The 14,692-nt window shown below is 68.5% G+C and overlaps 1 protein-coding gene across 1 annotated transcript in view; it reads right to left on the reverse strand.

Moving 5' to 3' along the window:
- Positions 1-14,692, reverse strand: part of CACNA1H (calcium voltage-gated channel subunit alpha1 H) — a 49,846-nt gene that overhangs the window by 17,009 nt on the left and 18,145 nt on the right. Inside the window, exons 3-9 of the mRNA XM_072754194.1 lie at positions 5,727-5,838; positions 5,507-5,640; positions 5,097-5,194; positions 3,255-3,414; positions 2,431-2,746; positions 2,192-2,284; positions 404-1,196 (exon numbers count right to left, since the gene is read on the reverse strand). Coding sequence (XP_072610295.1) covers positions 404-1,196; positions 2,192-2,284; positions 2,431-2,746; positions 3,255-3,414; positions 5,097-5,194; positions 5,507-5,640; positions 5,727-5,838 — 1,706 coding nt within the window. The remainder of the gene's footprint in view (positions 1-403; positions 1,197-2,191; positions 2,285-2,430; positions 2,747-3,254; positions 3,415-5,096; positions 5,195-5,506; positions 5,641-5,726; positions 5,839-14,692) is intronic.

Genomic DNA, 14,692 nt, shown 5'->3' on the forward strand with positions numbered 1-14,692 from the left:
CCCTCAGGGGCTCTGTGACCTGTTTCACCTTCCCCACCCCCACCTCCTCTAAAGCGGCCAGAGGCAGGGCTGTGGGCTACCTGGGGACCAGGTGGGGTGAGGAGGCACAGGCGTGTGGCCTTGATGGGCTTTGTCAGCCTTTGTTGGCAAATGCTCGGGCCTCGCTTGCCCTGGGGCCACTTGGGCTTGGTCTGGGGCAGAGTGAGGCCAGGCGCCCTCCCCCCAGGCCCTCGCCCCCTTCTTCCAAGGCTCAATAGGAGAAAGGGGAATGCGGGGCTCGCCAAGGTACCCAGGGCCTTCCCGGAGAGCGCACAGGCAGAGGACGTCCTGAGAGGCCTGTCTCCTTGGGGGTCACCCAACCCCGGTCCCACCTCCTCTACACAGCGTGGGGCCGGGTCCTTACCGTGTTCCCCGACCAGATGCTGGATCTTCTCATAGGGGTCGGGGCCCCTCAGGCTCAGGGGGCTGTGCTTGCTGGTGCCCAGAGGCCCGCTGGCCCGCTTGCCCTTGGGCCCGGGGCTGGCGCCCCCTTTGCTGCCCCCGGCGGGCGAGGGCAGGATGGTGGGGTAGTTCATGGCACCCAGCCCTGTGGCCAGCTTGAGGCTGGCAGCAGCAGCGGCCACGGCGTGGGCCACTCGGGCCCTCTCCTGAGGCCCCTCCACGTGGCAGTCTGCGTGGTACACGCTGTGCACGGACTCGGTGTCCGGTGGCCCACGGCCCGGCGAGGGCGGGGAGGGCAACGTTCCGGCCTGCACCAGCCTGGTGTCCCCGGGGCCGGGCTCGGGGCCGGGTCGGCGTGGGCTGCCATGGCTGAAGTGGTAGTGGTGGTGGTGGTGGTGGTGGTGGTGGTAGACCAGGTGGTGGACGGAGGCCATGTGCCTCCCCACCCGCCTCGGCCGCTGCCCGGGGCCCTGGCCGTGCAGGGCGCTGCTGGGGTCCACCTTCTTGCACCAGCGGCTCTGCCAGCGAGCATAGAAACGCAGGCTGCGCCTCTTCACCTTGCGGCAGATGTGGCCCACGTACTTGAGCAGCTCCTCGTAGCAGCTGCCCGGCTCTGAGAAGCTGGCCAGAGTGCTGTCATTGGACAGGTAGCGCGCGCGCTGCTCCCGCATGAGCTGGTTCTCCCGCTGCTTGGTCTCCGAGAACTGCGTGGCGATCACCACTAGGCACAGGTTGATCATGAAGAAGGAGCCCACCTGCAGCAGGCGGGCAGCGGTGAGCCCCCGTGGCCAGCCCAGGGAGCTGGGGAAGAGTCCTGCGGGCTGTCAGGGGCCCGCAGGGCAGGCAGCGGGGGCAGGAGCCGCTTCCACACGGCAGGAACAGAGTCCCAGGGGAAACGGTGAGCCCTGATGCTCGCTGCCTGTCCTCGGGGCCAGGGACACAGCCGTGAGCATGGCCGGCATGGGCGCCGAGAGGGGTGGGGTCCCCAATGATGTGGTGCCAAAACTCAGCACCTGCCATGGGCAGCTGAGTAAGGGCTCCTGGCCCATGTGTGCAGCCCACGTGTGGACGGGTGGGGCACAAGCGAGGGGTAGCGGGGAGACCTTTCCTTCCCATCGTCTGTACGGCTTGTCCTCCCCCAGGAAGTCCCCCCCCAAAACCCTGGGCTTTATGTCCCCCACAGCAGGGTCACCCTGCCACACTGTCCTCAGCTCCAGCTTGTGATCAAACACAAAAACATCTCCCCATCTCTATAGTGGGGTCCTTGCAGACCCTGCCCCAGACACCCCTATGTCTGGAGACCCATGTATACTGTGGAGGACTGTGCTTGGCGGGGGCACCTACACCGGGGAGAGTCCTGCCTTTGGGGTACCTGTTCTGTCCAGGGCTGTGACCCCAAGATGTAGCCGGGCCTCTTCTGCAACCTCTGCATGGAACCCGACCATGAAAGGCCTGCTGGGGGTGGGCTTCCCCACAACCACCTCTCCCTGGGGGCTGAGCAGAAGCCTCCTGGTGCCCCACGGGCCGCCCCGGGCCTCTGTTGCCCACCCTGCAGCTCAGCTCATGCAAGGATGCCGAGAGTCAGCAGAGGCTGGGATGGCGCGACACTGGGGTCACGACGGCACCCACTGACAGGACTTCAGGGGTCTGAGGCCAGCTGTCACACCATGAGGGCATCTCCACCCACCAACACTGGTGGTCCCAAACACCCCGCCCGGCCCCCGGGACTCGCCCCGTCGCCCACACTCACGATGATGAGCAAAATGAAGTAGATGAAGTTGTAGAAGGAATGGGCATCCATGACGTAGTACATGATGTCCACCCAGCCCTCCAGTGTGATCACCTGCAGGGGCAGGTGGCTGCACACACGGACGGCCCTGGGAGGGTGGCAGGGCCCCTTCGCCTGAGCCCCCCCACACACTCAGTGCGCCCCCGCCCCCGCTGATGGGGAAACAGGCACAGGCCCTCAGCCGAGGAGCCGGGCCCCACCTGGAAGATGGCGATCCAGGCATAGCCGATGTTGTCGAAGTTGATGGCGCCGTTGTGGGGGTTGGAGCCGCCGGAGCGGCACACGTTGTAGTACTGGTTCCAGTTGATGCAGGCGTTGCGGGCGGCTCCGGCAGCGTCAGCCTGCGGCTGCCCATACGCTTCCCAGCCCAGCGTGCACTCCACGCGCAGCTCCCGGCGGCTGGGGATGTGCGAGCACTTCTGCATGCCGTTGTCCCGGCGCGAAGAGCAGATGAAGGGGTTCTCCTCGCCCTCCTCCGTCTGGTAGTACGGCCGCAGGAAGGTGAAGTTGTTGTTTCTGCAGCCGGCGGGAGGTGCGGACCCGGACACGTGTAGAGGCAGAGACGCAGAGACGCACAGGTGCACACAGAGATGCACAGGTGCACGCAGAGGTGCGGACAGACGCAGAGAAACAAAGCGTGAGACACAAGTGGGGGTCAGAGATAGCGACGGACGAGAGAACAGAAACAGCGAAACAGGTCGTAAAGAAAAAACACAAAAGAACACGTGAGATAGATTAGGAAACAAACACCCAAATGACGGAACCGCAACTCCGAGTATTGCAGGGAAGACCGAGTCCATGGATTCAGGGCTGCGGGGCGTGCGGGGGCGGGGCTGGCGGGGGAGGAACCCGCACGGGCAGGGCTGGAGGGGCGGGGCCGGAGGGGCGGGGCACAAGGGCGGGGCTGGAGAGGAGGAGCCTACAGGGGCAGGGCTGGAGGGGAGGAGCCTGAGGCCACCCCGCCCCCTGCCCCCCGCGCCCCCCCCCCCCCCCCCCCCCGCCCACGGGCCCTCAGGGCCCCCACCGGGCAAAGCCGCTGTCCAGGAAGCAGCGGTTGCGGAGCAGTCCGGCCCACAGCTGCACGCCCACGATGCCGAAGATGAAGAAGACGAAGAAGCAGAGCAGGAGGACGTTCCCGAGCATGGGCAGAGTGTCCAGCAGCAGCGTGACCAGGATCCGCATGCCTGCGGGGCAGGGAAACAAGTGAGCACAGCGGAGCCCTCCAGGGGCTCCCGCCAGCCCCCACCCCTTCTGCCGTCCACACACGGGAACTCTGGGGGGGACTCCCGCCGGGTCCCCACACACTCGGCCCTGAGGGCCAGTGACGCCCTACGCGGGGCAGAGCGAGGCTGTCGGCCTGGGTGATCTCGGGTCTGAATGACCCACCGCCAGGACCAGGCACATCCGGGGCCCCCGGGCACCTCAGGGACCCCAGGGGCTCCGTGCTGCCTCCAGGACTCAGGAGCCAGGGGTCTTGCCGCGGGTACGGGGTTCAGGGAGCACCTGTTCCCACGCCCTGCGTCAATCACACAGGAGCAGGGCCTGGCACTGGCGGGGGGGACCCCAGGGCAGGAGCTGGGGCTGTACGAATGCAAATCAATCCAGCAGTGGGTTGGCCAAGCCCCCTGTGCCCCCCACTTACCTGGGCCTATCCCCTCCCAGACCTCAGAAGGGTGACTCCTTTCCCAAAACGAACAAGGGCAAGGCTGAGGCAGCAAACCATGGCCTGGGCCAGGGGGGCACCTGTCCTGGGCCCCCAGCGTCACAGACACGATCCAGGGCTCAGAGTGAACCCCAGGCAGCTATGGGACACAACCCTGAGCGTGACACGTGGGGCTCATGATGAGGAACACCCGGGCTTGTCTAGGGCAGGCACCGTTTGGAACGGGGCAATGTCCCCAGAGGGAGACCAGGCTGCCAGTGGCCACAGGGGGGCCTCTCACAGGAGGGCCCAGGTGAGCAGACCGAGGGCGTGGGGGGTGTGGGGGGGCGCCAGGCACAGCCCAGAGCCTCACATGTCACCTCATCTTGCACAGCCTCTCCGGGGAACCCCTAGTGCCCTCCTGTTACAGGTGGGACAACGGGAGGCTCAGAGAGGCTCCGGGACTTTCCCAGGCTCCCAGGGCATCTGAGCCCCATCTGAACCCTGAGGACACAGTTGGGTGGGCAGGTGGAAAAGAGACCCAGGGGGTTGCACCATACGGCACAACTCCAGGACGCCTGCCCTCTGGTGGAGCTGACCGGCCCCGGGGAGGGAGTGCCTGTCCCGGAGGGTGTGTGATGTCCGGGGGGAGCTGTAGGACCAGCCCTGATGGCCTAGCCTGGGTGCTGAGGACACCAGGACTCAGGCCCAGCAGCTGGAGAGGCCGCGTGCACACCTACGTGGTCTCGATACCTGGAAGGTGCAGACCCACGGGCATGCACCCCCCTTACACGGAGCCCTCCTGCCCAGGAGAAGTAAGCTCTGGATTCAGACACAGCAGGGAATCCTCGGAGGCGGAAAAATCCCAAACCATCCCCCCACCCCGTGTGGGCAGATGACCAGCGTAAGGACAGGCGGCTTTCCAAACAAGCAGCCACGTGACTTCCCGGAAGCTTCTGGACGCTTCCCTCCGGCAGCCCCCAGCATGACCCCAGATGTTGTACAGACGAGGCCTCAGCTGGCATCACTGTGGGGAGACCGGACCCCACGCAGCCTGCCTGCCACCCCCAACCCGGTCCAGCCTCGGGGGGTGAGCGGCAGGCAGCTTGCCCCTGCTCCCCCACGGCTGGGGGTCCAGAGGCAAGCAACGTGTGCTTCCGGTCCCATGGCCCGGGGACCTTCAAGAGCCCTGGGGAGGGCTGTCCCAGGGGAGGGGCCACTCACTGGGCACACGGTTGATGGCGCGGAGGGGCCGCAGCACACGCACTGTCCGGATGGCCGAGAGGCTCACGTTGTGTCCGTCCAGCGAGTACTCCATCATGCTGGGGGGCAGAGGGACCGACGCTCAGGCGGGGCCTCAGAGCCTCCTGGGGCACCGCCGGGCGCCGTCCCACTCACGGCCATCTGTGTCTGTCCCGCCACCCCACTGCTGGCACTGGGAGCTCAGGATGCATGTCGGGTCCCCTGGCAGAGGCCGCGCCGGCTCCCCACCCCCAGCCGCCTCCCCTGGGCCCCTGCAGAGTGCACCCCCACCCCCAGGGCCTGAGCGGGGGACGGGCTGGGCCAGGTGCCGGTGCGACTGCGGGCGCGAGGGTCTCCCGGGCCCGCCCTGTCTCTGCGGGCGGGGTTCGTACCCCGCCATGACGATAAAGAAATCCAGCCTGTTCCACGTGTCCCCCAGGTAGCACTTCTCCCCGAAAAGCCCCAGGGCAATCATCTTGATGATCATCTCCACCGCGAAGAAGGCGAAGATGAAGTCGTCGAAGGCCTGGCGGGAGACAGGGCCTGAGAGCCAGTCCCCCCAGCCCGTCCCCAGGGGCTGGCCGTTGCCCGCGGGCCGTGCACGCTGCCCACCTCCAGGATGCTGCAGCGCTCCGACTGGCACTCGACGTCCTCACAGGGCCGGAACATGCCCAGGGTCACGCAGTTGAGCATGATGACCAGCATGCTGACGTGCTCGAACCATGTGGGGCGGGCGGCCGAGTTAAGGGTCAACGCTGAGGCTGGGATGTGGCCGCAGGGGAGCAGGGCCCCAGGACCCGCCCCCCGCCCCCCACCAGCCGGGCCTTGCGAGGTAGAGCCCTGCCCCCAGCCGTGTGTGCAGCACCAGCAACCGCTGTGGGCCTGGGGACACTGCTGCCAAGCCCTTGGGTACAGAGGACAAACCGAGGTATAGAGCGGGCCTCTGGGCAGGTGCCCCAAGCTGAGGTGGGGCCCTGGGTGAGCCATCTCGTCTCGCGGGCTCAGCCAGCCCAGGCCCTGACGTGTGCTTCAGGTGCACACAGATTGCGAGGTGACCTGAGGGCGGCCCCCTGCTGACCACAGCTGCTGCAATGGGACAAGAGCTGCGGCTCAGCTCGGCAGCTGGGCCTGGGGGAGGTGCACCCTCCTGAGCCCCAGGACGGATGGGGACCAAGGAGAACACCCCCCGGCCCCTCCCCAGCCACCCAGCCCCAGAGTGTGACCGGCCACGGCCAGGGGTCCTCTGCAAGGGGGGGTCCAGGCGGGGCGGGGGCCTCGGGAGCTGGGCCAGCAGGCAGTGCCGCGTCCCCACACGCTGGCACCAAGGCCACCCCGCAGGCTCCCAGGTTTGGGGCCTGGAGCCCAACTGTGACCTCCTGGACGGTCCGTGGGCAGCCAGCCGCCAGGGGGCGCCGGGGCTCCACGCAGACTGCACAGCCAGCGCGCGCAGGGTGGTGGGCTCCGGGGCTCTGGGAAGGGGTGCATCCCCGCCTGCACGCCACTGGTTCTCAGGGGACTCCAGGGGGCCCTGTGGCAGGCCATCTGTGCACCCCACACGCCGTCCCCGAGGCAGGAAGCCTGGCACCTGCACCCACCTCCACGGTGGGCTTTCTGTGGGGCCGCTGGGGCAGGAGGGTGGGGGCCCCAGAGCCTGGGGCTGTGGTCAGGGTGGGGACGAGGCCTGGGAGGGGAACGGGCTCAGGGACACGGGGCGTGAGGAAGCCGGGGCCCGGGCACCCACCCTTCGCCGGAGCTGGAGGCGGCGCGCCCCCTCCCGTCTCCCCAGCCTCCCCCAGCCTCCCGGGGAAGGCGGGGGCGGCAGTGCAAGTGCAGCGCGGGATGGGCCACCGCTGTCATTTCTGTCATTTGGGTCCTGCCGAGAGCACGAGAGCACGGTAATTACCGCTAATGGCTTTGGTGGTAACAAGTGCCTGTGCGGCCGTCTGGCTGCGGGGACGGAGAGATCAGCTTCCGGCTACAGCCGCACGGCCTCTGGGCCCACACAGGTGCCCAGGTACTGGCCTGGAAGGAAGGGCGGGGGCGCGGCGTCCAGTCAGGCGGGGGGTGGGGGTCAGGCTGGGATGTGGGGCGCTCAGGCTGTAGCGCTCTCCTGGCTCCTGACCCATCTCTGTCCCTAACCTGCTGCAATAATCCCCCCCAGGAGGGGGGGTCGAGCACGGGTGGGACACTGTGTCACCGCAAGTGCTGAAACACCCCCTAGGGCCCCAGCAGGCACAGCGGCGGAGCAGGTAGCTCTGGGGGGGGCCGATGGTCAGACGATGGGGGGTGCATCCCACCCCCTGCAGGAAGGCAGTGCACACCCGCCTGCCCCTCCCTGGTGTGTGCGCCCACCTGCGGGGGGGGGGGGGTTTCTGTGCGCCCCTGAGGAGCCTGGCACCCTCCCTGCCCAGCACTCCGAGCTCTCCCTGGACCCTAAACGTTTCAGGGCTGGGCTGGCTCCCCCTCCCGCTGCCGCACACGCCCTGCCCCCCAGGCCTCCCTGTCCACCAGCATCATTCACCCCCACCTGGGACCCTCGTCTCCAGCCCGTGCCCGACCTCTCCGCACGCTCACTGCGATGGCCCTGGAGACCCTCCTGCAGGAACGCCCACACCAGAGAGAGCGTCCCGACTCGGTGTCCTCTGCCCTCCCTACACCTGCCCGTAGGAAGCCCACCAGCTGCCCTCGCGGCCCTGACCATCACCGCCACCCCCACCCCGCATCCTGCTTCAAGACATAGCCAAGCTGGGGTGCGGCCCCTGTTCTGGACCCGGGGCGAAGGAAAGGGGCAGGTCAGTGCAGACGACCTCCACCCTCAAGCCTGAGTCCAGGGCTCCTCGCGGCCCGGATCTGTGAGACTCTTCAGGTCAGGGGCTGGGAGGGGCCCTCTCTCTCCAGGACCAGCTGTAGGCGTGCCCTCAGCTACATGAAAAGAGCCCTGCTTGAGGTCCCCGAGCTGGGATCCCACCTCTACATCTTCCCAAACCACAAGCAAAGCCCCTATCAGCCCCCCAACCTTGACGTGTCCTGACCATGGTGGCCCTACCGGCCTGGCTACCTGTCCCACCCATGAGGCACACCCGCAGGCCCAGGACCCCCCGGGGCAGAGATCTGGGTGCCCAGCCACGAGGGCACCGGTGCAGGCTCATCCAAGAGGCGGGGACAGTACCGGGGTGGCCAGGATAACCAAACTGGTCAGCGTGACCCCAGCCCCTAGAGAGTTCTCCATCTGCCCCCGAGAGCCCTTGCCCTTCTGGGGTGACTACCCTAAGATACAGCCGCCCTGCCTCCCCCGCACCCCACCCACACACACCAGGAGAGGGATCCTCGGGTCCTGCACCCAGGCCCCAGACCTCGCCCTGATCTGTGTAAAGGGGCGCACGTACGTGGTTCTCACCCAGGGCAGCAGACAGGGTCCTGCAGACGCCGGGAGGCTCCCCAGGGATGCAGGCAGCCAGCCTGGGGGTCAGGGGCTGGGTTGGGCCCTGCAGGAGCAAGGCCACCCCGCCACCGTCACAGCCATCCCCTGGCCACACCTTAGCGGGCAGTGCCAACCGGCGCCTTGTCCTGAGCCCGGTGACTTTCAGAGACGAGCCCGGTGACTTTCAGAGACTTAATTACACAGATGGATTTTCTGGGTTTTAATTAAAAATCCTTTAGGTTTTTAAACCAACTTCTACAATTGGAGTCAATTTCCACTACAGGTCCAAGGAAGCCCGGCTCGTGTGCAGCCGGGAGGCGGTAGCCGCAGTAGCACGGGGTGGTGGGGGGTGGCGAGTGCAGAGCTGAGGGACACGCTCTGTGCCGCAGGACCCGGGCCTGAGAGGCTGTCTGGCCGCGGCCGCCTGACCCACCTTCTCTGACCCCCCGGCTGGGCCGACTGCACCCCCAGGCAGGCGGGCAGGGGGCCGGGGGGCTCACGAACAAGACCTGGGGTCCCAGAGCCTCTGTCGGCACTGGGGCAACAGGGGGGCCTCTGTCTGCTGGGGGGACGTCTCAGGCCCCGCGCCCACCCTGTGAGCCCTGCGCTTCCGGTGTGTTCCACCCGCCTGGCCTGTCGCCAGCCCTTCCCACAGGCCCTCCCTCAGGTCCTCCCGGGCTGGGGGGCCGGCAGGTGCTGAGACGTCACCGCACTGCCTTCCCACCATGGCAGCGGCGCCCCCGGCCAGGCCTCCCCCAGCAGTGGCACAGAGGGGCCGGTCCCGAGGCTCTGGCACCAGCGTCACAGACGCACAGACGGGGCTCCGAGGGGCCACGTGGACGCCCCACCACCAGGCCCCAGGGACACGGAGTCCAGGGGCTGCTGTCCGTGGTGCTGAAGCGGTCCTGCGGGCGCTGGGGGGCGGGGGGCTCAGGGCAGGGGCACCGCTGAGCGGCCTGGGGTCTGCCGGCCGCGGCCGAGGCACTACTAGAGGTCGCCATCGACCTGCCCTCCCTCGTTCCCGAGCTCCCCGCGGGTCTGGAGCAGCACACCCAGCCAGGCTTCCAGGACGGACGGGGCAGGGACAGCCTGGCAGTGGGGGTGACCCTGGGGGCCGCTGGGCAGCCCCGGCCACCGCCGCACGGAGATGCCATCAGTCCTAGAAGCCAGAAGGGCTCAGGCCCCTCGGTCCACATCTCGGGGGCTGTCGCCCCTCACAGCAGCTGTGCCAACAGGGGACCCTGACGCCATGGGACACTGGTTCGAGAGGCCTGGAAGGCGGTGGGGGTCCCCACAGAGGCCAGCATGGCACAGGACAGTGTGACCCAACGGTGGGCCTGGACCCCTGAGCCAGATCTTCAAGGTCACACGCAGGCCCCCAAGGCCACCCAGGGCTGCTGGCTCGGGGCCCCCAGAGCCGTGCCGACCATTTCTCCCCTTTGCGCCCAGCTCTGAGCCTGGGGACAAGTGCCTGCCCCTCACACTGAGCCTCAGTTTCTCCACTTGTGGATAGGAGCAACGCAGTTAGCCCTCAGGTGCTGAGGATGCATCCCGCAGGCTCCACGTGCCCCATCCCCCTCATGCTCCCTGGCTGGTCGCCAACACTGGGGGAGGAGTGCATCGTGTCTTCTCTAGGGGAGCCGCAGGCCAGCAGGGAACAAGGGGGCTGAAAGGCTGCAAGGACGGGGCCCTGACCCCACAGGCTGGACCCCCTGGGGGGTGGCCGTGAGATCACGCACATAGAGATGCAGAGCCCTGTCTCTGGAGGCCGAGCGCCCTGCCTGCCACCCCCCAGAGCAATCTGCTCGCCGGCTAAGCTCCATTAGGCCAAATCCACAACAGCTTGGCGTGAGCGTCCCTGCGCCCAGGAAGGCGGCGGGCGCGGGCAGCAAGGAGGACGGAGTGCAGGGTGGGGTGGCCCAGAGACTCCAAACTCAGGCCTCCCAGGCCGACCCCACCGCCAGGATGTCCCACTTGGGACACCGCCCCTCGGGGACTCATTCCGATCTGCTGCGTGTCGGGAACGCCAAGCGCAGACCCCACTCCAGGCCCTCAGGGACCAGCCCACATGCGCACGCACCTGCCGCGCCCCCCGCCCCCCCCCCCCCCCCCCCCGTTCTCTTGTGTGTTTGTTCAGTCTTCCAACTTGCAGAAGAAAGGCATATGTTTACTCCTGGGGCAGAAAGCCCACCCTGCAGGAGAACAATCCCGGGCTGCTGAAGGGGGGACATCCCCTGTACCCCGGCAGCTCTGCCACAGACCAGACCCGGGGTCCAGAACCAGGCCGCCTCTCAGCCCACGGCGCGGCCTCCCCAGCCCCAGCCCCTCCCAGCCCCTCCATCCGCACGACTGCGGAGAACTGGGGCAGGTCCAGGGAGCCGGGGAGGCTGCCAGAGGTCCACACGGCCAGGAAGCATGGCTTGTGACCGCTGAGGGCTGAACGCCACCACGTCTGCACAGACGGGGGGAGACCGCGATGGTGGCGCCGAGATCAGCACAGAAACCCCTCCCGGGTGGACGGAGGGGAACAAGGCAGCGGCGGGAGACTGTGCATGAGCAAAGCTGCAGCGCAGAGGCTGGCTTCGCTAGGACACGCTGCATGGAAGTATCCAAAGGGGCACGGGAAAGTCCCAGGAGAAGCCCTCGTGGGGGAGCCATGGCTCAGCGTGGGGCACGGGGTGGGGCATGGGGTGGGGCCTGGGCTGGAGGCCACCTCTGTGGCCCCCCTGGCTGGGTCCCCGGGGCCTCCACACGGCGTGTGCGTCTGCGCCGCGGCGTCTCCAGGCCTGGGGGTCCGCTGTCCGCGCGGGGGAGGCCCGGGGAAGGGCCCACCCACCCGGACACATACCTGGGCCCTCACCCCCGGTGGTGGGTGGTGGGAGCCCCCAGGTCTCCTGCCCCGCGCCCAGCTGGCCAGCCCCTCCCGGGAGATGCTGCAGCCACACGCGGGGGCAGCCTCCTCCCTGCCCGGCACCTGAACAGGAAGCCGCGTGCTTTTGTGCATGGCTGCTGATGGGGGGACCCGCCCGGGCGCAGCACCCGCTCCCCGTGCCACACGGACCCCTCCAGGGAGCCCTCGAGGGGGCGGGAGGCACCAAGACGGAGCACGGCAGGCCGGGCACAGCGGGGCTCCACACATGCCCAGCTCCCAGGGGAGCGCAGGCCCCAGCCCGCTCCGGAAGACCCTCAGACGGCTGCCCGGCCATTCCCCGTGGCTCTTGGGGCCGCCCCGACCCCAGAATGGGTCCTCCGACCGCGTGTCCAGCAGCGGGGCCCTGAGAGCCAGAGCGCAGCAAACACGGCACGTCCACTAACGCACAAGCAGAACGTGGCCCATCCATGCGGTGTTGCTCGGCTGTAACGGGGCGGCGCACGGACACCCGCTACCACACGGGTGATCCCTGGGGACGGGCTGCTGGGGGGAGGCAGCAGGCGGGCGAGCGAGGGTATGCGGGACTCTGTGTCTACGAGGCGTGCAGGCCGTGGACCCATGAGCGGCAGGGGTGGGGGACACAGCTTCCCAGGGGGGACGGAAGGTTCTAGAACGTGACGAGCTGAAGCACGCACCAGTCACTGCACTACACTCCCCAGAACGGCTACACCTCAAGACGGTGAACCTTCCAGGAAGGGGGTGCAACCTCAGCGTCCGTCACGAGCTGCGTCTTTGGGGCTTTTGTCTGCAACGGCTCCATGTTGCCGGGGTCCCAAACCATCACGGCTGTCGCTCCGCCCCACAGGGCGGAGACTGGGCGCAGTGTCTGCGTGGATGTGGCGGGCCTCCTCCCGGCCCCCTGGGGCACAACCGCCCCACCGCAACACCAGGCACACGGGGCCCCTTCTGTAGGACCCGCATCGGCCGCCGTTGCCCAGAGCCCCCGGGGCCTGGGTGACGGGGTCGAGGTGTAAGGGGCAGCCCAGGCCCCATGGCACAGCCTTCAAAGGCCCCCGGGCTGTGAGCGGGCTAACCGCCACGACCCCCAAGGCAGGCGGGGCCCCACGGGCCCCCTCCCCCCCGCCCCGTCCTGGCAGGGTCAGGGCTCCGGCCCCACAGCACAGGCCGCAGCAGGTCCACACCGGCGCATCTGCCAACGATACCCCACACCTACAGGAGCCGGGGCCCTGCTGGAGCCTCAGGCAGGGGTCTCTGTGCCCTGGCAGGGACCCCATCCTCGAGCTCCGGACCGAGTGAGCTCCCCAGGACGGCCACCGTGCCAGGGAGCCTCTTGATGGCCATGGGGAGACGGTGCCCACGGAGCTCCTGCAGCAGGGCCTTGGTGCCAGCATCCCGGTGCAAGGAGGGGGAGGCGGCCACCCCGGGGCGTGAGGGAGGGTGGTTCCCCTCCTTCCTGAGGTCGCTGCCAGGATGACAAGCTGCTGAAAACGGCGAGGAGGGGGCTGTGGGAGGGGATCCCCACCTCACCCCCCCAGGAGCCCCAGAGCTCAGCCGCGACCCCGGGGGCTCTAACGGGAAGGGGTGCGGCCTAGATCTTGCTGGCGTCTGGGAAGACGGGGAGGAGGAGACTGAGGGCCGGGCCGCAGGCGGCTGCAGGCACACCATGCGACATTAACAGCAGAGCGGCCCCTGCACGGGGCAGGGCCCCGACCTCCTGTGGTCAGCTCCTGCTCACGCCCACCTGTGGAGACCCAGGGCCACGGCCCCCGGCGGCCACCCGAGCCCCGGGACCCCCAGGCCCGCCTGCCCGCAGGAGGCCGCAGCCACCGGGGTGCAGGACCGCGTCCACTCTGTCCTGCCGCCTCTTCTACACCGTGCCCTCTGCTCCGAGCCCCCCCAATGCTGTCCCCGTCCCTGTCCCCCCACCCACAGTCTAGGCCTGCGTGACTCATGCTCACTTGCTCCGGCCGGGATTGCTGGCCAAACATGGAGCTGTTTGTTCTCGGCCAGCGGCTCAGGGTCACACGGGGGTGGGGGGGGGGTGGGGGCGGGCCGTTCCTGGGAGAGCACCTCCCCCGGGAGGCTGGGGCACTGCGAAGCCCACTCCCCACTGGAGCTGCCGCCCCGGTGGATGCCCCCCGCTGCCCCAGGAGTCTCCCTGCATCCCAAGAGCTGCTCCGGGTGCCGGCGGCCGTGGGGACCCCCAGAGCTGTGCCCGGGGGCTCCCCGGAAGCCAGCCCGAGCCCCCTCCCCAAGCCTCGGCCCCCAGGACCGCGGCCTCCCTCCAGCCAGCAGAGCCCGGCGCGCGGAGACCCTGCCGCCCGCAGCTCGGGTGCACATGCCCCCCAGCCTGCGTCATTTCCCAGCTACTCCGGGGGCCACCTTGTCCTTGGCCTGGTGGCATCCATGCCCATCTACCCCAGGGGGGGTGGGCATGGAAGGTGGGCAGCCCCCCACCCCCACCCAGACCCCGGCAACAGCAAGAGCCTGTGGCACGTCCACAGTGAGTGCGACGTCTGGGCGCACGTGCCCATGCATGAGTACTACTCCACTCCGCGCACGCCCCGCGCACGCCCGTGAGCAAAGCTGGCGCCCACGCTCGCGCCCATGGTCACACGCACACTCACGCGCACTTAGATGTCAGGGCCAAGCACGGCCCCAGCTCCCTCTAATTGCGCACATTTCCGAGCCCGTGCTAATTAGGAGAAGCGCTAATGTCTCTGCTTAGTTCTTAATAAAGAGCTTGACTCAGGATTTTTTTTCCAAGGCATGATTGAGTGGAAAAGCACCCCGTGTCCACCTCCAATCAGCGCACCTGCAGGAAGCCCGGCCGTGCGGCCACGGACCCTCCCGGGGCCCTGCCAGCCACTTGGTGGCAGCACGCGGAAGTGCCTCGGGCCCACCGCTCCCCAGCCCCAGGGTGGGGGGGGTTTCCTGTCTGAAGCTGCAGCTAGCCCCCAGCCCTGCTCCTTTCCCACATCTCGAGCTCCCCTGATGATGCCCACGTCACCGCGCTGGCAGGGTTCCTGCCCAAGCAGCTGAGGCCTCGGCTCCTCGGACCTGGCCGCCCCCCCAAGGCTGCTCGGTCCTGGGCGCAGAGGGCGGGAGGGAGGCCCTGCAGGTGAAGCCTCCTTCTGGCGCCACGCCCGGCCAGCTGGCATCCCCGAGGGGGCTCTGTGTGGCCCCCGGCCCGGGAAGGGACAGGCGTGGGCAGGGGCACAGTGCCAGGAGGGCCCCCGGGGAGCCGACGGGCCCGCCCGTGGG

This window comes from Vulpes vulpes, chromosome 3, assembly GCF_048418805.1.
Source record: "Vulpes vulpes isolate BD-2025 chromosome 3, VulVul3, whole genome shotgun sequence".
In the NCBI taxonomy this organism is placed as follows: Eukaryota; Metazoa; Chordata; class Mammalia; order Carnivora; family Canidae; genus Vulpes; species Vulpes vulpes.